This window comes from Rhamphochromis sp. 'chilingali' (assembly GCF_963969265.1).
Source record: "Rhamphochromis sp. 'chilingali' genome assembly, chromosome: 1".
NCBI lineage: Eukaryota > Metazoa > Chordata > Actinopteri > Cichliformes > Cichlidae > Rhamphochromis > Rhamphochromis sp. 'chilingali'.
Window position 1 is genome coordinate 68,468,680 of NC_137929.1, and position 19,724 is coordinate 68,488,403.

The 19,724-nt window shown below is 42.1% G+C and overlaps 1 protein-coding gene across 2 annotated transcripts in view; it reads right to left on the reverse strand.

The window, feature by feature from the left end:
* Window positions 1-972: 972 nt before the first annotated feature.
* LOC308395936 (NACHT, LRR and PYD domains-containing protein 3-like) overlaps window positions 973-19,724 on the reverse strand; it is a 352,248-nt gene continuing 333,496 nt past the window's right edge. Inside the window, exons 1-12 of one of the 2 annotated variants that reach the window (XM_080880995.1) lie at window positions 18,668-18,792; window positions 17,038-17,153; window positions 16,870-16,953; window positions 15,957-16,195; window positions 13,257-15,012; window positions 9,465-9,638; window positions 9,135-9,221; window positions 8,766-8,939; window positions 8,432-8,605; window positions 7,092-7,265; window positions 2,837-2,883; window positions 979-2,688 (exon numbers count right to left, since the gene is read on the reverse strand). In XM_080880995.1, coding sequence (XP_080737121.1) covers window positions 2,150-2,688; window positions 2,837-2,883; window positions 7,092-7,265; window positions 8,432-8,605; window positions 8,766-8,939; window positions 9,135-9,221; window positions 9,465-9,638; window positions 13,257-15,012; window positions 15,957-16,195; window positions 16,870-16,953; window positions 17,038-17,126 — 3,537 coding nt within the window. In that variant the 5' untranslated portion in view covers window positions 17,127-17,153; window positions 18,668-18,792 and the 3' untranslated portion in view covers window positions 979-2,149. Of the gene's footprint in view, window positions 2,689-2,836; window positions 2,884-7,091; window positions 7,266-8,431; window positions 8,606-8,765; window positions 8,940-9,134; window positions 9,222-9,464; window positions 9,639-13,256; window positions 15,013-15,956; window positions 16,196-16,869; window positions 16,954-17,037; window positions 17,154-18,667; window positions 18,793-19,724 lie in introns of those variants that run through there. The other variant, XM_080880996.1, reaches the window with a different exon arrangement.

Here is a 19,724-nt window from a genome sequence, read left to right on the forward strand (position 1 = left end):
GGGCTCCACAAAGCACTTATTAAATCCATGTAAATGCATGTTTAGTTTGGGTTAAGTTTTCCCATTCCTTCTTTAGTTCTCTTTCATTTCTTGGCTTAGTGCCCCCATTTTCTTGCAGTTATGGCAGATACTGTCTTTACAAACACAGTACTTGCCAAAATGTGCCTCCCACACTCTTAGATACTTGATGTGCATCGGCTTAATTCATATTGTTGTCAGCTTTCCGTAGGTCTTTAGTGTTATTAGCTGCTGTTTCTCTTGCTTTAGTAATTTCCAACGCTTTCTTAAAGTCCAGTGTGGGCTCCCCTAACAACAGCATGTCATCCAGCATGCCCCCAACTCAGTGCTCTGAAAGCTGTCTCAGCTCCACCACATATGCAGCCATTGAAACTCCTGCGTGAATGAGTCTGGAATTTGAAACGCTGAACAGTCACGGAGGGTTTCAGGCAGTGATGATTTTGCACCAACGTCACCAGTTCTTTGAAGCTGAAGTCCACAGGTTTCCCAAGTATTGTTAGGTTACATATCAACTCTTACATCCTTGATCCACATGCACTGAGAAGACTTGACCTTTTTTTTTTCGTCCTCAATGTCGTTTGCCAAAAAAGTGTTCCAGCCTATCATATTCAATCCAGTCACCGTCTGTGAACTCCATGAGTGATCCAATCATAGTGATAGATGCAAATTGGTGATCTGACTGCAAATTCCGTAGCAAAAACTCAAAGCTGTCTAGATTTAGTTTTTACGCTCATCACCAAAAAGGTGTTATAACCTCAGGAAAATGATGCTCGGAAACTAAGAGCCTTAATCGGGACATTTAATGATGACTTTCTGAGACATCAACAGTTAGCCACAACACATACAGAAACCTGAAACATTCCAACAGGGAAAACTCTGAAAAACCTCTGAAGGATCCAGGGTGCAACGCCACGAACACTCTGTACAACAGCCACATTAACCATTTACCCCACATATTTAAACTATCTGTCACCATGTATTTAGGTTTAGTATTATTCACTTATATCACAACTCTGCACCACATGTTATGTGAGCTCCTGTTAACCCACTGTTTTTTGTGAGATTTAATCATTAGGATTAACATGTAAAACACTGACAAACACATTTAGTCATAATTGTTGCAAAATCGGTCTTTGTAAAATTGAGAAAATACCTGTAGTTTAAACTTAAACTAACTTGACAAGGAGTCAAAAGTTAAAAGCTGGCTAGAGGAGGGGTACAGGATCTCAGAGAAGTAGGGTCAGAAATGTCCCCATCAGCGCTTTCTGTCTAGATCCCGGTGCATGTTTCGCTTGCTTTGCAATGTTGTTTTGCAGTTCATATGACCGTTTAATAAACTGCGTTTCAATATTTATCTTTTCTAGAGGATATTTGAGTGATTTTAATTGGATCTTTCAATAAAAAGAAGGTGAATCTCTACATCATCCGGTGGTCATCATTTTATCTTCAAAATTTGCGACCCAACACCCTTAAAAAATTAAAAAAAAAAACAAACTTCGTCATCTGTGCTCATGAGCTGACATCATGTAGTTCATCTTCTCACCAGCAGAGGGTCACAAATCACCATCAATGAAGAGATCATGGAGATGTTAGTGACATGAGAGCTGTGTGTATTGACCTGATCAATACATGCAGTTTGTTTTATTGGATCAATTTTTAAAAGCAGCTGTTTTTATACAATGACAGAAACATGAGACGCTGAATGTCTTTAATAGTTTATACACAGTACTATTGGATGTCCACTCATTCAGTTATGATGGAACAATCCAATTAAGAAAGAAATGAAACATTTGGATTCATTTTAATGAGCTCAGACTTGGTGAAAATGCAGAGGAGCTGGTTGTGAACTGAGCTTCACAGAAACACCACATACTATATTCACTGTGACGCTTTGAGTGGGAAAAGACAGAAAAACAACAGGTGGATCCTGGAATAATGTGAGCTTCCATCTTTAAGGACTGAAGAGGAAGAAGTTTACAAGGAATCATTCAGAACAGTTTAAAACATCAACTGATTGAATCCATGAATCTGAAAACGTGTTTGTGAGTGAAAGAGACAGACATGTACAGACTGAACTCTCTCTTCAACAGTCAGAATCTTTCTCTAACAGGAGACACTCTTTACACTCCACTCAGCACAGAGTCACTGAAGAATCATAGTCAAATGAAAACCCAGGACAAAGAGTTTGAGTGAATGTGGTGTTGAAGGTGTGGAGGTGGATCAGAGTGTCAGAGGAGACTCTGTAGAAGGACAGAGTGCCAGCAGGACAGTCCACATACACTGCTGCTCTGTTAGAGACAGAGGAGGAGGAGGAGGAGGAGGAGGAGATGGGTCTTTGTTTGTTGTTGTGCCTGACAGATTGAGGACCATCATCAGAGCAGATCAGACTCCAGGAATGAGCATTGTATCCAAGCACACAGTCAATGCCCTTTCCTTTCCTTCTGATTCTTCTGTAACTCACAGATATAAAAACTGTTCCTCTCCACTCGACCTCCCAGTAACAGCGACCAGTCAGACTATTTTCACACAGCAGCTGTGGATGCCAATCAAATCTGTCTGGATGATCAGGATATGAAAAAGTGTCCCACACACGTGTCACCTTCGTGTTGTCGTCAGACAGTTTGAGCCATCTGTGAACTGTGTTTGTGTCGATTGTGAGTTGACAGGAATCTGATGGAGAGAACAAACACAATCCAGCTGCAGTTATTGATCCATCATCTGTTCATTGATTGACACTTTGATGATGACTCCTGACATGATGAAGATGGTTGAATGTGTGCTGCTTTGTTTTCATGAATCCCATTAAAAACACACTTACACTTCCTCAGACCTGGTGTCAGCCATCGTTCTCCAGCAGGCTCCACCCTGAAAGGAGGGAGGGGGGGGGGGGGGGGGGGGGGGGGGGGTGTCAGACCAGCACAGCCTTAGCATGCACACATGAGCATTACATGGCTCTCATACACACTGTTACACACTAACAAAAGGAACAGTACAACATTTTTACAAATACACTTTAATCTAAACGTGGATAAAACTGCTGATGACTGGACTGATCCTGGATCTGTCAGTACACCACTGTATTGAATGAAATATGACTGATGGGGTTCAAACACTTTTTTCAGGGTTAAATTCAAGCACTTTAAGCACCTTCAAGGTCCATTTTAAAGGTTTTTCCAGCATATCCCCCCCCCCCCAAAAAAGACAAGAATGGCAGTTTCGACTTGCATTACCTGAGCAAGACCATGTGAAAATTATAACAAATCCTCGGTGAACTGTTCCCCTTTTGTTAAAATGTAGAAAAATGCACCACACAAAAATAATGCAAAAGGAAAACTGTCAGGTTTTGTATTGTTGATTGTCATTTATGCTTAGAAATATCTACTTATATATGCTCAGAGTTTTATAATTAGTTGTAGATTGGTAGAGGTTTGATCCTTAATAGTCTGCACACTTTGTGTGCACACCTACATCCTGGGAGCGTGGGAGAGGTCGTACCTTGTCTTATTGTTTTATGGCAGGATAAACATGGCTGTATCTGTTTTAGGCTAAGTGCCGTTTGTTTAGATGAACTGCTGGACTTCCAGACCAGCAGGTTTAGGGAAGTCATTTATGGGGTCACACTCTGACCCCCCCCCCCCCACACACACACACACACACACACACACACACACACACGGTGCTCTTTGTATGTAGACGTCGTATGTTAATGAACCTATGTATATTCATGTAAGCTCAATAAAAGAGCAGTGTTACAGGGGAGCGGACGAGAGCAACTGGGGTCAAGCGAAGGAACGGCGTCTGTCCGGTTCTCTCCGTGCACGAGAAACACGAAGAACTTTGCCTACTTCGTGTCTTGCTGCTGTGTAATTATATTGTCTTACACGTTCCAGCGAATAGGTTCAAGCTACAAACCTATCAAAAACGTTGCCTTATATAACACATCTCACTCCTGTTGAAAAAAAATTTTAAAAAATGAAAACCTTCTCACCAGATATTGAGTTTTTTCTTTTGTTTTTTTTAAAGCCAATTCCCAATAAAACGAACTGTAAGATGTTTAACTACATTGCTGTTTGTATTATTGCTCAAGTCCTAAATGATCGCTTTTAAAAGTGTCTGTGCTAATAACAGTTTGTCCCGTACTTCAGCTAGAATGGAAAAAAGACAAAGCTCAAGTTATTCTGCGTCTTTGCTGCACAGCTGCCTCTTCTTCTCTCATTCTCTCCCCTCCCTCTTTTGTTGCTCCATCAATCATGAAACTGATCAATGATCAGCTGATCGGCTTTTCTCTCTTTTTTTTTTTTTTTTTTTTTTAAATAAATCGCCCACTTTGCGCCAGAAAGCTTGATTAGCTGTTGTTAGAATTTATTTAATATTAATCTCTAGTATCAGCTGATGTTTGCTGGAGCCACAGCTGTAAAGCTGCTGGTCATGATGTCGGTTTGGATATGTGGTGAGAGGGAAACATGAGGATGAAACCAGGAGATGTCCTTACTGAACCATCAGAGCTGTGATGGAGAAACAGGTTTACCTTTTAGGTGACATGAATGAGTTGAAGCTATGAACTGTTTCTGAGAGACAAATAACACCAGGATCCTTTTTTAGGTAGCTGACAGCTGGTAACTGTGCAGGGGCGGGTCTAGCAAAGCTTTGCCAGGGGGCAGGTGGGGCATTAACAGGGAGAGGGATTACTTTTCTTTCTTAAGCTACGTCCACTATACACCACCACTGTACACTGGTATTTTTGAAAAACAGTTTTCCCATTTTTGTTTTTTTTAAATCCTGTTCACACGTTGAAAAAACAAAAAAGAAAACAAGAAAGAAAAAAAAAAGGGAAAACGCTGCTATGAACATGCCAAAGCAACAGGTGGCGATATATTCCTAACCGTATAGAAATGTTGGCCAATCTGAAGTCCAGAAGGCTGGGTGGGAAAGAATAAACAAAGATAGCACATAGAAGCAGAACTGAGTCCTGTGTGGAGGGACAGTAACTGTGTGTATATGTAAGCATTTAAACACTGCAGAGAGTAACAGTAACAGTATTTTGTGCAAGTCCGCCATTGTAGAAATTCATTTCACCGAGACAACACGGCGCACAGTGTGACGTCAAAAAAGGCGCACACCTTTGACACTGTGTTTTCTTTTCCTCGTCCACACGTGAATGCAAAAACTGAGTTTTCAAAAATATCCACCCTGGCAGGCGTTTTTAAAAATCTCAGTTTTTAGTGACCAAAAACACCGTTTATGTTTGGACGAAAGGTGCAAACGCATAGAAAAATCTGCGTTTTCAAAAATACCTGTTACATGTGGAAATAGCATTATTCTCATTTAAAATTAGCTTTTAAAAAAGATTATCTGAAATTTACAAACTATTAATACATTTATACCATCAAGACAGTGTGCATCACTGTCACAACAGCGTTTCTTTTTATTCAAAGGCTTTATGATTTTTCCTATAATGGTGGCCGGTCTATAGTCAAAATGTCCGGGCCGATTTTTTGTCCCAGTCCAGCCCTGTATGCAGCTCATCTGCAGTCTGGTGTTACCTACATCTTATTCAGAAGGCAGAATTCTGAGTTCTGAGTACAATCAAAGCACCACGACTGCAGTTTTCGTGTTGGATGTAAAAGGCGCACATGACGCTGTGACGTAGGCTAGAATCATGGCAGCAGTCAATGACGGTCCAGGTGTGGGATTTCTCTCGTGGAAATATGCACATTATTTTTTCCTTTCTATTGGTAGGTGGCACAGTGCACTTGTGGCAAGTAAGCAACCTAGACTGGCAATCTTGCTGGGTAAGCGCTTCGGGTGCCTGGAAAAGCGCTATATAAATGCAATCCCTCATCATCATTATCATCATTATCATCCAGTTATGCTGGGCAGACACTCTGCGATTTCTTCAGTCGCGCGATTCAGCTCCTGCTCAAACTGTACGATTGACTCACAGGGGTTAGAAGTTGGTAGGTCCCGATGCAGGTCTAACACTATACGGCCCGATGCTCTGATGCGACCTGAGTGCTCACACTGTGCGTCCATAAAATGAAGGTTATAACAGAAATTCTGTCGCTCGCTCTCCCTCTCCGTCTTTCACTCACTCACACAGACACACCACCACCATCAACTTTGCTAAATTGCTAATGAAAAACATTGATCAGGCTGCTGGGATTGAGCAGCATGTAAATCCAACTATTTTCACGGTTGTTGTGGTCGTGATAATTTTGCGAGGCCACACCGAAAAGGCTCGGATGAGCTTTCCAGAGTTCTACAAATTGTGCCTCCATCGCTTGTGTCCACATCACACGCTACACTGCTGTGCTGTGCCGTCTTTTTCGCTGACATTTGTGTTTGCGCGTGCGCAGTGTGAGAAACTGCGGTGACACCCTCACGACCAAGCGATTGATGATCGGGAGCTGGTCGTGAGGTGTTAATCGCTTCTCGTTACCCCACGTATACTACACGATGCACGACGCACGATGAAGGCAAAAATCGGGCCGATCGCCAAAATGGTCGCACGACTGAAAAATCGGCTCAAAATGGGCCAAAAATCGCACAGTGTCTGCCCAGCATTACAGAAGCAACACATTAACAAGAGAATTCTGAGTAAAATAAGTTACTTTCTCTAATAAGTAGTAACTGAGTTACATTACTAGTTACTTCTATCAAAAGTAACTAAGTTACAAATTTAAAGTAACTTACCCAACACTGCCAACCACTGATCAAAGACCATGTATCAATGGTCGTGGGTTAGCTCTGAGAACAATTAATATTTGCATATTAATGATCATGAAACTGACCTCACAGCCCTTTTTTCACCAGTGGTTCTAGTTTCCGTCAATGCGTAAATGTACTACTTATAATACTGAGAAAACCTGCAGTCAGCTGAGACTGAACAAGTCACTTGGATGAGTGACAAAATGTTTCTCCCACTGAAAACACCGCGTCCAGATGGATATAATCATATTTGGAGGATTTCCTTGCCTGTATGATTGAGCATGCATCAAGAAAAATAGGAAGTGAGTGAAGGACACAAGAAATGTTTCCAGCTCTTCCGCCTTTGTCAGGCATTCTCTCCATACCTGAGAGTGTCCAGTCTCCAACGTGGATCCTTTTGTCCAGCCAACAACAGCTCCATTCCTGAGTCTCCTGGATGATTGTAGCTCAGGTCCAGCTCTCTCAGATGGGAGGGGTTGGAGTTCAGAGCTGAGACCAGAAAAGTACAGCCTTCCTCTGTGATCAGACAGCCTGACAGACTGCAGAAACACAAAATAACAAGCAATCTGTGAACAACAATTTTATGGATGGCTGATACAACAACATCCATTTCCATCCATTATATTTAAAATGACTTTATAAGATAAACTAAGTGGAGAGGAGAAAAAAAAAAAGGTAAGGATATGCGGTAGTGACATATAAAAGCATCAGTAGTAAAAATAGGGGAGTGGAGAAGAAAGCAGAGAATCACGGGAAGTCCACCAACAGTCTGCGCCTGTAGCAGCATAACTAAGGGATGGTTCAGGGTCAACTGATCCAGCTCTAACTATAAGCTTTATCAAAAAGGAAAGTTTGAAACTGATCTTAAAAGTAGAGAGGATGTCTGTCTCCTGAACTCAAACTGGGAGCTGGTACCACAGCAAGTTGTCCTACTGTGAGAGAGACTTCAACATTCATATGGGTAAAGACAATGATCTTGGATGGGTGTGATTTTGAGGAACAGCCTAAAGAGAGGGGCTGAGCTGTCAACTGATCACCACCTGGTAGGCTGTTGGATCAGATGGCGGGGGAGGATGCTGCACAGACCTGGCACACCTAAACCTATAGTGATCTTGCCCTAAGAACACTTGGCAGAGGCCCCGGTCTGCAAGCTCTTTAACCCCCACCTGTAGCTGAGCTTCTGAGGGAGAATGGGGACATTGAGTCCGAATGGATGATGCTCAACACCTCCATTGCCAAAGCTGCTGCACTGAGCTGTGGCCACAATCCTTAATTTTTATCTACAAGGGCCTGATATCAATTTATGACATCATACTGCCACTGTTCTATCAAAATTTAAAACATATGTGGATTTTATTTTTCTCAGAAACAAAAATTAGGTACAAAAAACAAAACAAATTATCTGGTAATTCTTTGTTTTTACATTCATCAGGTCCCAATCTCCCTCATAGCAAAGAGAAATTAAAAATGCATGCCATGACAGAGTTTGGGTCTTAGGAGATTAATCCCCCCACCAGCCCAACCAGAAACCTTTCTACCAGGTGCACTGCGCTGATTCATGTTTCTAAGCTACCACAGTGGTTCTCAAACTTCTCACAATGAGTACCACCTCATGGCTCTTGAAGTATCACCCTTATGATGCTTTTTGTGCAAAGATATAAATCACATTTTAAACGATCCTCTGTGGAAAGATTTGAATCCTGACCTGAGAGTTTCAAGGTTACATTGTGGACTCTGCAGTGCAGCAGACAGAAGCTTCACACCCAAATCCTGCAGGTTGTTGTTACTCAGGTTTAGCTCTTTCAGACTTGAGGACTGAGAGCTGAGAACTGGGGACAGAGCTTCACAACTTCCCTCTGACAGGAAACAGCTACTCAGTCTGAAAAATTATCGAGAACACAACACCTGTGTTAAAGTGTAATCGTAGTGAAGAGAGAAGTTATGAAATTATATAACACATAGATGACTTTTATTGAATTAGCTACAATTATTGGTTATTTTTGGCAACTGATAAAAATAAACAATACTGTTGATCTGACCTTAGTGTTTCCAGTGTACACTGTGAAGCCATTATTCCTACAGACCGAAGATTCATTCCTGAATCCCACAGCTCAGAATTATTCAGGTCCAGCTCTCTCAGACTAGAGGATTGGGAGCTGAGAACTGAGGACAGAGCTTCACAGCTTCCCTCTGAGAACTTACAGCCCATTAGCCTATTTAAAAAAACAAAAACAAAACAAAAAAAACCAAAAACAACACCCACAAGAAAACACACTAGTGTTAAAGTGTTGTCAGCATGGCGTTATTGCCAATATTCAATCCTGTTTTTTTAAGATGCAACAATGATTGGCTAAACTTTAATCAACTTATCGATTAATTCTGAAAAATAAAATGTTACTTGATCTGACCTCAGAGTAATCAGCTTGCAGTTTAGATTCTGCAGTCCAGCAGAAAGAGTTTCAGAGCTGCTCTCCGAGAGGTTACTGAGACTCAGTCTGAAAATTATAACATGAACAATGAAACACTCGTTTTACTAATAAGCTACTACATTTAGCAATGTGTTTTAAAATAATCCTTAATGCCTGGGATTAAACAGGTTAGAAATGTGACAGTTTAACTTGGGGATAATGAGAAATACTAATAAACACTTATGAGTGGCATTTTTAACCGTTTCATTTGTCAGCTGAACAAGGGAGAAAAAAAAACAAAAAACAAAACAAAAAACTGAATATACTGACCTTAGAGTATTCAGTTTACAACATGAACTCCCCAAGGCTGCAGACAGAAGCTTTACACCTGAATCGTCCAAGCTGTCGATCCTAAGGTCCAGCTCTGTCAGACTAGACGACTTGTAGCTGAGTACTGAAGTCAGAGCTTCACAGCCTGCCTTTGACAGCTCACAGACACTCAGCCTAAAAATAAAGAAGCATGAAATCTGTGACATTTGTTAAAAAGAGAAGGAGGAAAAATAAATAAATAACACCCCCACAAACACACACGCGCGCGCTGTAGGGACACTACAAGTCATGGTTAACTAAAAATTTCAAAATGTAAGCTGGAAGGAAGGAACAAGACATAGCACAGAAACCATAGAAACAACCAACATATGCAAAAGTAACCGTAAACAATAAATGTTACTGAGCAGCAACCAAGATAGTGTGTTTCTGGGATTAATTGTTTGTACATCTCTGTCCACACCTGTGTCTGAGCGCACTTGTATTCATAGGGTTTCTCCATGTAAATGTCTTATACTGGGTGTGGCGAGGAACAGCCCTGCCACATAGGACATGAAGCAGGCATGGAGGAGACTCGGGCACCAGAGAGCCAGAGGCCCTTCCTCCCCAGAGCTCGAGAACCCAAGGAGGACCACAATCACACCACCCACCTAGAAAAGTCACCCAGCAGCACAAGTCACAGGCGGCCGCAGAAATGAGCCCGCAGGCTCCACTGGCAGCTGGCCAGGCCAGAGCAGACTGAGCCCTGGGCCAAGCGAACCGAGGACCCTACACACCCCGGAAGAGGGAACCCCGTTCCCCGAAACCCACTAATGGCATGGTGTCCAGGCCCGGGCCCATCTAGATTGGGTACCCTGTGCATGCACTCACCCACCCACAACCTGGCAACACACCAGCCATGACCCAAGACCCCCAGAAGTCCAAGTCCCCAAGCCCACCCAGGACCCACCAAGGAACCACACAGCTACCAGGCATAGGACTGACATAGGAGCCTGAAAGAATCTTATTTTGGTATACCGTATTTTCGGGTCTATAAGGCGCACATAAAAGTCTTAGATTTTCTTCAAAAAGTGCGGCGCGCCCTATAGTGCAGTGCACCCTGTGTGTGTTGTAAGGAGGACGTAGTAGAGATCACCATGAGAACGCTAAAGAGTGAAGTGTGGGCGTTGATTGTATATACCGCTACAATCGCACATACCTGTATAAAAGAACAGGTATGTGCGTTATGCAGAACTTCGTTGTTTTAACAACCCTGAAAATGGCAAAGAGACACGCTTATGAAGCACAGTTTAAACTGAAGGCCATCAGCTACGCGGAGGAACATGGAAATCGAGCAGCCGCGAGAGAATTTAAGATTAATGAATCGATGGTTCGCAAGTGGAGGAAGCTGGAAAACAAGCTCCGAGAGGTCAAGAACACGCAGCTGACTTTCCGCGGACATAAGGCGAGGTGGCCCCGAGTTGGAGGAAAGACTCGAGCAGTGGATCATCGAGCAAAGAACGAGTTGGAGAAGCGTTTTGATGGTCACCATTCGACTAAAAGCAGTTTCGCTAGCAGAAGAAATGAAAATTGAACATTTCCAATGAGGTCCGTCTTGGTGCTTTTGTTTCATGAAACGGTGCCATTTTTCCATCCAGACCAGGACTACGGTAGTGCAGCAACTTCCAGCGGATTATAAGGAAAAGCTGGCCATCTTCCGCTCCTACTGCAGCAAACACATCGCCGACAAACACATCCAGCCCAGCCACATCACTAACATGGAAGAGGTGCCGCTCACTTTCGACATCCCGGTGAGTCACAATGTGGAGAAGAAGGGGACCAGCATGGTAGCGATACGCACAATGGGGAACGAAAAGTCTTCTTTTACTGTTGTGCTTGGCTGCCATGCTAATGGACAGAAACTGCCGCCTATGGTGATTTTTAAGAGAAAGACTTTGCCTAAAGAGAAGTCTCCAGCAGGAATCATCATTAAGGCAAATGAAAAGGGCTGGATGGATGAGGAAATGATGAAAGAGTGGCTGAGGGAGGTGTATGTAAGGAGACCAGGTGGTTTTTTCCACGCATCACCATCGCTGTTGATCTGTGACTCTATGCGTGCCCATCTCACAGCCGATGTGAAAAAAACAAGTTAAGCAAATGAACTGTGAGCTTGCTGTCATTCCGGGAGGCCTGACAAAGGAACTCCAACCGCTGGACATTGGTGTGAACCGGCCGTTCAAAGTAAGGCTGCGAGCGGCGTGGGAGCGATGGATGACCGATGGAGACCACAGTTTCACTAAGAGTGGAAGGCAGCGCCGGGCGAGTTACGCCACAATTTGCGAATGGATTGTAGATGCTTGGGCTAACATGTCTGCTGGCACTGTTGTTCAAGCTTTCGCAAAAGCCGCCATAATTTCCGAGGAGCCGCACAGCACGGAAAGTGACTCTGACGGTGAAGAAAGTGAACCTGGAATGTTTGATGGAGATTTAGCGCAGCTGTTCAATTCAGACAGAGGATGAAGACTTCGATGGGTTTGATTGGTGACGATTACAGGTAATAAAAATGTTAGTACCAAACTCAGTTTTGCTCCCGCTTTAGTTTTAAATATGCATACTTGTATGCACCCTATAATCAGGTGCGCCTTATGTGTGTGTTAAATACAGTAATGGCACACATAACTGAGACTGCGCCTTTCAGTACAGTGCGTCTTATGGTCGTGAAAATACCGTAATGGATACTGGATGTGCTTGATGTTGCCAGCTGAACTGGATATAATGCACCAGATCAGGTTGAAGGGAAATAATAATGTTCCACCAAGAACACTTCTTATGAAATTTCTCAACCCAGTCTTGACTAGGTGGTGATGGAGGCGATACTGTGCAAAGGAGGTAACACCTCAAATCTGATGAAACACCTGGCGACGCATAGCGTTTTTTTAAAAGCCGCGAAATACATCGTATTTGACAGCTTGCTGCAAGACCTCACAACAAGCACATCTACTGCGGGTGTGGTGCCTGTTATCGGACCTGGAGTTAGCAACATCCCCCAAGAAACTGAAGAGTAGAGTCCTGGCCCCTAGCCCTGCCAGTGTAGCAGAAATGGCGACGGATGATGATGACAGCAGCAGCTGTTCTTCTCTGGGCGAGTAGCTTAATGTCGTTCGTGTGTAATTTACGTTGAGTAGGCTAACCACGTTATTACATTAATGCATGCAAGGTGAATTAGCAAACACTGTCGTAGTTACATGCGGCTGTCTTCTTGTTTGATGGCAGGTACTCCCTTCATGTTGTATCAACAGAAAAGGCTAACTTGGTTATCATTTTGCAGAAAAATAGAGACTGCTAAAAATAAAAACGTAAGAGGTTTTTGCACAAAGTTTGTGTTCTCCATTCTTTAAGCACAGTTTAAGAACCGGCACAGTTTCAAAAGTACTGGTTTGGCACTGTTATTGGATAAAACCTAAACGACACCCATCCCTAGTAACAGGACACTGGATTAGTCCATGAGTTTTTGGTATAAAGTAAACCGTTTTGAATGGTACTTTGGTAAGTGTTACACCGACAGATGTCTCAGAAATGTTGATACTGTCTGTTGCTTTGAATTTTTAGGAGAATCATATACTTGATTTAGTGCTGATGATCATTGCACTTTAAAGTGTTTTTTTTTTTTTTTTTTTTTTTTTTTTTTTTAAATGGACGAGCACCCATCACAGTGCTCGTCCAATTTGTTCATGGCACGATTGTGCCATGAACAAATTGCAATTGTTACTAGAATAAATATTTAGAAAATAAAAGCCTGATCAGAAATTTCCTTACAAAGCTTTGTTGGAGACTTTGATCACTGGCAGCAGCCCCACAAGAGCCCCTTCTGAAGCAGAGTATTTTTTCAGGTCAAACACATCCAGATCTTCTTCTGATGACAGTAACATGAAAACCAGAGCTGACCACTGAGCAGGAGACACTTTATCTGTGGAGAGACTTCCTGATCTCAGGGACTGTTGGACCTGCTCCACTAGAGAACGATCAGTCAGTTCATTCAGACAGTGGAACAGATTGATGCTTTTCTCTGCAGACAGCTTCTCATTGAGTTTCTTCTTGATGTACTGGACTGTTTCCTGATTGGTCTGTGAGCAACTTCCTGTCTGTGTCAGCAGGCCTCGTAGGAGAGTCTGATTGGTCTGTAGTGAAAGACCCAGGAGGAAGCGGAGGTACAAGTCCAGGTGTCCATTTGGACTCCTTAAAGCCTTATCCACAGCAATTTGGTAGACATGTTGTTTTTTCATCAGATTGACTTCAGAGTTGATGAAGGTCAGATGGACATGAAGAGCAGCCAGAAACTCCTGAACACTCAGATGGATGAAGCAGAACACCTTGTCCTGGTACAGTCCTCTCTCCTCTTTAAAGATCTGTGTGAACACTCCTGAGTACACTGAGGCTGCTCTGATATCGATGCCACACTCTGTCAGGTCTGATTCATAGAAGATCAGGTTTCCTTTCTGCAGCTGATCAAAAGCCAGTTTTCCCAGAGATTCAATCATCTTCCTGCTCTCTGGACTCCAGTGTGGATCTGTCTCAGCTCCTCCATCATACTTGACCTTCTTCACTTTGGCCTGAACCACCAGGAAGTGGATGTACATCTCAGTCAGGGTCTTGGGCAGCTGTCCTCCCTGTCTGGTTTTCAGCTCATCCCCCAGAACTGTAGCAGTGATCCAGCAGAAGACTGGGATGTGACACATGATGTGGAGGCTTCGTGATGTCTTGATGTGGGAGATGATCCTGCTGGCCTGATGCTTATCTCGGAATCTCTTCCTGAAGTACTGCTCCTTCTGTGGGTCAGTGAACCCTTTGACCTCTGTCACCATGCCAACACAGTTAGGAGGGATCTGATTGGCTGCTGCAGGTCGTGTGGTTATCCAGAGGTGAGCAGAGGGAAGCAGTTTCCCCCTGATGAGGTTTATCAGCAGCACATCCACTGAGGTGGACTCTCTGGGGTCAGTTAGGATTGTAGTTTTGTGGAAGTCCAGAGGAAGTCGACACTCATCCAGACCATCAAAGATGAACACAACCTGGAAGTCTTCAAACCTGGAGATTCCTGCTTCTTTGGTTTCAGTAAAGAAGCGATGAACAAGTCCCACCAAGCTGAACTTTTTTTCTTCCAGCACATTCAGCTCTCTGAAAGTGAATGGAAATATGAACTGGATGTCCTGGTTGGCTTTGTCTTCAGCCCAGTCCAGGGTGTATTTCTGTGTTAAGACTGTTTTCCCAATGCCAGACACTCCCTTTGTCAGCACTGTTCTGATTGGCTCGTCTCTTCCAGGTGAGGCTTTAAAGATGTCTTCTTGTCTGATTCTTGTTTCTGGTCTGTCTGGTTTCCTGGATGCTGTTTCAATCTGTATGACCTCATGTTCATCATTGACCTCTGCAGTCCCTCCCTCTGTGATGTAGAGCTCTGTGTAGATCTGATTCAGGAGGGTTGGGTTTCCTGCTTTAGCGATCCCCTCAAACACACACTGGAACTTCTTCTTCAGATTAGACTTGAATTTAAGATGACGATGACACTTTTGAAGAGCCTCTGAATTAAAAACAGTAAGAAGGATGATTAGTCTATTATGGTTTTTACAGTGTCAACCATTATTTATATAATCATGCATTTCCATCTTAATAACTTTCGTTAAAATCTCAGGAGATATTTGGGTAATTTGAACACAAATCAAATTGGACCTTTCATTGAACCATCTTCAATTAGCATGAAAATGACATGTCACAAAGGTTAGAAACATACAATTCTAGATATAGAAAATACTTAAAAATATTTTATTGAACAAGGTCATTCATTTATATTAACATCCATGAAGATGCTAAAAATGACAGCCTAAACACAGCATTTAATTAGTTAATAGACTGAATTGGCTTCTCTCAGTGTGTAAAAGAACCCACACAGATTTAGTTTTAACATATGGAATAGAAACTGAACATCTAACAGTGTTTACTGAAAACACTCGTCTGATCATTCCCTTATAACAAAGCCTAATACAATAACGGATTACACAGCAGTGGAGAGTAGATTTCACCTGCACCTTAAAGCGGGATGAAATCTAATAAGCCAGAGATGAAACAGCGTGTCACAAATTTAGAAGATCATAATTTAGCCTCGAAAAATAGTTGGTTGCTTTATAAGAAAGCCCTCCGCAAAGCCAGAACATCTTACTATTCGTCACTGATTGAAGAAAATAAGAACCCCAGGTTTCTCTTCAGCTCTGTAGCCAGGCTGACAAAAAGTCAGAGCTCTGTTGAGCCAACCATCCCTTTAACGTTAGCTAGTAATGACTTCATGAACTTCTTCACAAAATTTTAATCATTAGAGAAAAAAAATTTACCCATAATCATCCCACAGATGTAGTATTAGCTACAGCTACTTTTAGTACCATTGATATTCATTTAGACTAAAACAGCCTCAGTTTAATACATATCACAAAATTAATTGTGATAATGTATCTGCATACTGCGCAGTCCGACCTTCATTCATCCTCTTTAAAATCGAGCTCGCCACCTCCAGTTCATTGCCCGCATACGTCTGCAGCACCAGTGTAACTGTTTTCAGTCTGTCTGCATTTTCCAGTTGGCGTTTAAAGACTTTGGGGAAGTCATCGCCAGGGTCATTGTGCAGGTAAAACTGGAAATGTTTCAGCTCCTCGTCTCCCAGATTGTTCAACATTTCAAGCAGCTGCACTTTCACTGCCTTCTCCGTCTTTGGCCTGTAAAACATGTGGACATGATTCATAGTCAGTAAGTCTCATCATATGTCGAATATACTTATTTTAGGACATTAAACAGCAGAATAAATCTTTGCAACTGGATTATAAGGACCGAGGTTTTTTTAAACTGTCCATTTTACTTATAGATTTTTGTGGTATTTTAGTAAACGCATGAGGAGATAAGGCTTGTTTGTGTAACAACTTGCTTATTAAATTATAAATGATTAAAAAAAGTGACTAATTTTTATTATAGGAAAACAATATTTGTTCAAGAAAGTTAGTCTACTGCAAGAGGCAAAAAGTAAGATACAAATATCAGCAACAAGGATTCATCTACAAAACATGAAATGTAGAATCAGCAGTACTACATCTTGGCAATGACATCTACTAGGCGTGTATATGTCACTTGATGTAACTTCAGCCTTGACACTGCTGTTGATATACACATTTAAGGAAAATTAAGAACACTGAGCAGCTGGAGTCCTACAGACACTCAGCCTCTTCACACCTCCTACAACATCCATTCTTTACATGATGCATTTGTGGAAACACTCCAACACACACCGCTTCACATATAAACATAGAAATGTGTGTGAAACACAGCTGAGCTGACATTAAACATGATGGAGGATTTATTCACAAACACTGAGACACAACATTTAGACACACATTACCTCTTTGCAGGAGGACAGATGTTTTCTTTAAACTCATCATCCATGTCCTTTGACTCGTCGCTGAGTGGAGGTCCAGGTTGGTTCCTGTGAATAATGATGGAGCAGTGATGTGAGTGCTGAGCTGTGACATGGAGAAGAGTCATGGACAGTTAGAGATGGTCATCTCACCTCTGAGCTTTGATCTGGCTCTCATGTTCCCCACACAGAGTGCTTTTAGAGGGAGGGACTCCCTCCTTTCTGTCCTCACACTGATCCATGCTGCTCAGCTCACACACACTTTCTACCTGCAGAGGAAACAAATCATCAACCGAGAGCTTTTGATGTGTTGGACTAACATCCACAGCTTTCATCAGTTCACAACAAAAAGTGTCACAGAGAGATTAGCCTCCAAATCCTCCATTCCTGTAGTCCTACAAAGCAGCAGGTCAAACATGGCCATAACAATTCCCAGGACCAAGCTGACAGTTCATATTCTAACTGCTAGCTAAACTAAGTATCAGTTAACCCTTGTGTGGTGTTCGTATTTTTTGTTACTCAGCCAGTGTTCATGGGTCTGGTGGACCCGCTAGAGCTTTGGCTTTCCAAATTAACACTATCAAACAATTTTATGTTAAATTACTCAACAATGTTTACTTCATCCCACTTACAAGCCATATGAACAGCAAACATGGTTAATTTTTCCCTTTACCTTTGTTAGATCACATTTATGAATTAATGTGCTTCTCGTTTTTGTTTTTATAAAATGTTATAAAAAATAAAATCAGTTATAATCAAGTGGAGTGGAAAGACAACATTTCTTGGGATAGAAGATCATTCAATTTCTCCATTTTTTTTTTTTTTTTTACATCCATATTTCTTCATTTGTTGTCTGGTGGGCTTGTTCTGGTCCTGGAGCTGGCTTCTCATGGGGTACTCATCTTCATTTGTTACTAAATGGCACTCAACCTCACCCTCTTCTTCAAAGTCACTGTCAGACTCTGAATTTTAAAAAATGTGATCCTCATATTCTGAAACTTCTTCCCCGACATCATCATCAGAAGCTCCTCTGTCTTCCAAAATCAATAAGGCCCTCGCAGCAGATAATCTTTTGCCATCTTGAGCAGTTGTGATAAAGAACCACACTGGCAAAGTCTTATTTACAGCATTATGCCCCTAATTTGCAGGTGGGACAGGGTATGAGAACATAAAATTTGGATTCCTCAAGAAAGAGGGTAAAATGTGTGGGAATGTCAGAGCAGACGGTGTTTGTGCGGAGCAGGAGGGGAAGAAAACACTATCAGCAGCACCAGAAAGGAGGAAGACAGAGTGTGGGAACACAGGACCTACACTTTCAACACTTTTATTAGACCTGGGTCCAGTGGACCCGAACACCTTGCATGTAATGTAAATGCGTGGGGGGTACAGTATGAGGTCATTGAAAATTAGTTCGGATTTATGTTCTTCACAGAAAATAAGCCAAAGCCAATGAATTTCAGGTTGAAAAATATTAACTGTTTAATTTTTCTTTTGAAAAAAAAAACTGAGTACGGGTCTCACAGACCCGAACACGGGTTAATCTGCCAGCAGTTACTGTGGAACAGCGGCCGAACTCCGTGTTTAGTCTGATTGCTGGATCACAAACAGTAACAGGAAATGGCGGACACACTCGGCCGAGTCACAACGGGCTGACTGTTTAGGAAACGACGGTTTTGTTCCGAAAATAAAAACAGTTTGTTGTTTAAAGAAATCAAACATGAGCTGAACTAATAGTAAAGTTCATGAAGACAAACTGTTAAAGGAGGAAACAAAGCAAACTTACAGTTTCTTCGCGCAGAGACACGAACAACAAGCTCCACTCCACACCCGAACACTAAAAGCTAGCGTTAGCCCGCTGAAAGCTTGAAGCTCCGCGCTATGCTTCAGAATCCCTGCTTCAAAGTGTGATTTGTTTGGCCAGAGTCACGTGATCAGTGACGTCGAAGAATTCTTTAGAACTTAACTGTTTCGGTACCTGATTTAATGGTTCGTAAGGAAATGATTAAGTGATGTGTCAAATGAAGCTTTCTGAAGCTCATTATTCGAAGCTGTTCAACACAGTCTTCTCTGATGACATCAGATGCCCCAAAATATGAAGAACAGCTTGAATCTACAAAATAAAATGAACTGGTTCGTTATGAATTTCCACTCCAAAGAGTGGAGTTCACAATCTGATTTTGGGCCACCGTTGTGTTGCTTTGAACATGTATTTTTTGGGTACGTATTTTTGACCTGGGGATAGAATTGTTTGTTAACTGGAAAGAAAAAAATGTTTATGAACTTGTAAAGTAAAATCATGATGTATTTAAGGTTACCCTGTTTGGGTTTTATTTAAGAAGAGAATCTGTATAACCTTGAGACCAGTTTTCCCGTGCTTCACTCGTGTAGCCTACGTTAGTTTGAAGAGGAAAAAGAAAACCTTCCACGGGACTGCGATGTGAAAAGATATAACAAAAATGTATTCCACAGCTTGCAAATCTTCTTACAGGAGTAATCAGGTTGAATTTATCCTCAACACAAAAACCTGCTCTGTTCTCCCCGGTTGCAGCATCTTGCCTACGCTGTACAAACCCCTTTCTCTCTCTCTCACCCTCCCACACCGCATGCACTCATTTGCATAAATCCGTGACATGTTTAACAACAACAAATATAAATACATACATAAATATATGAACTATATTAACTTGGCTTCCATAGAATTTGTTTCACTGTGCGATGGCCGAGTCTGTTTCTTATCTTGGAGATAATTTCTCCTGCCTCAGAGAAAATCATCTCACATGGAACAGAAGAGGCTGGAGTGCACAGACACTGGTAGAGATGCAGGTATACGGTCTTCCTGG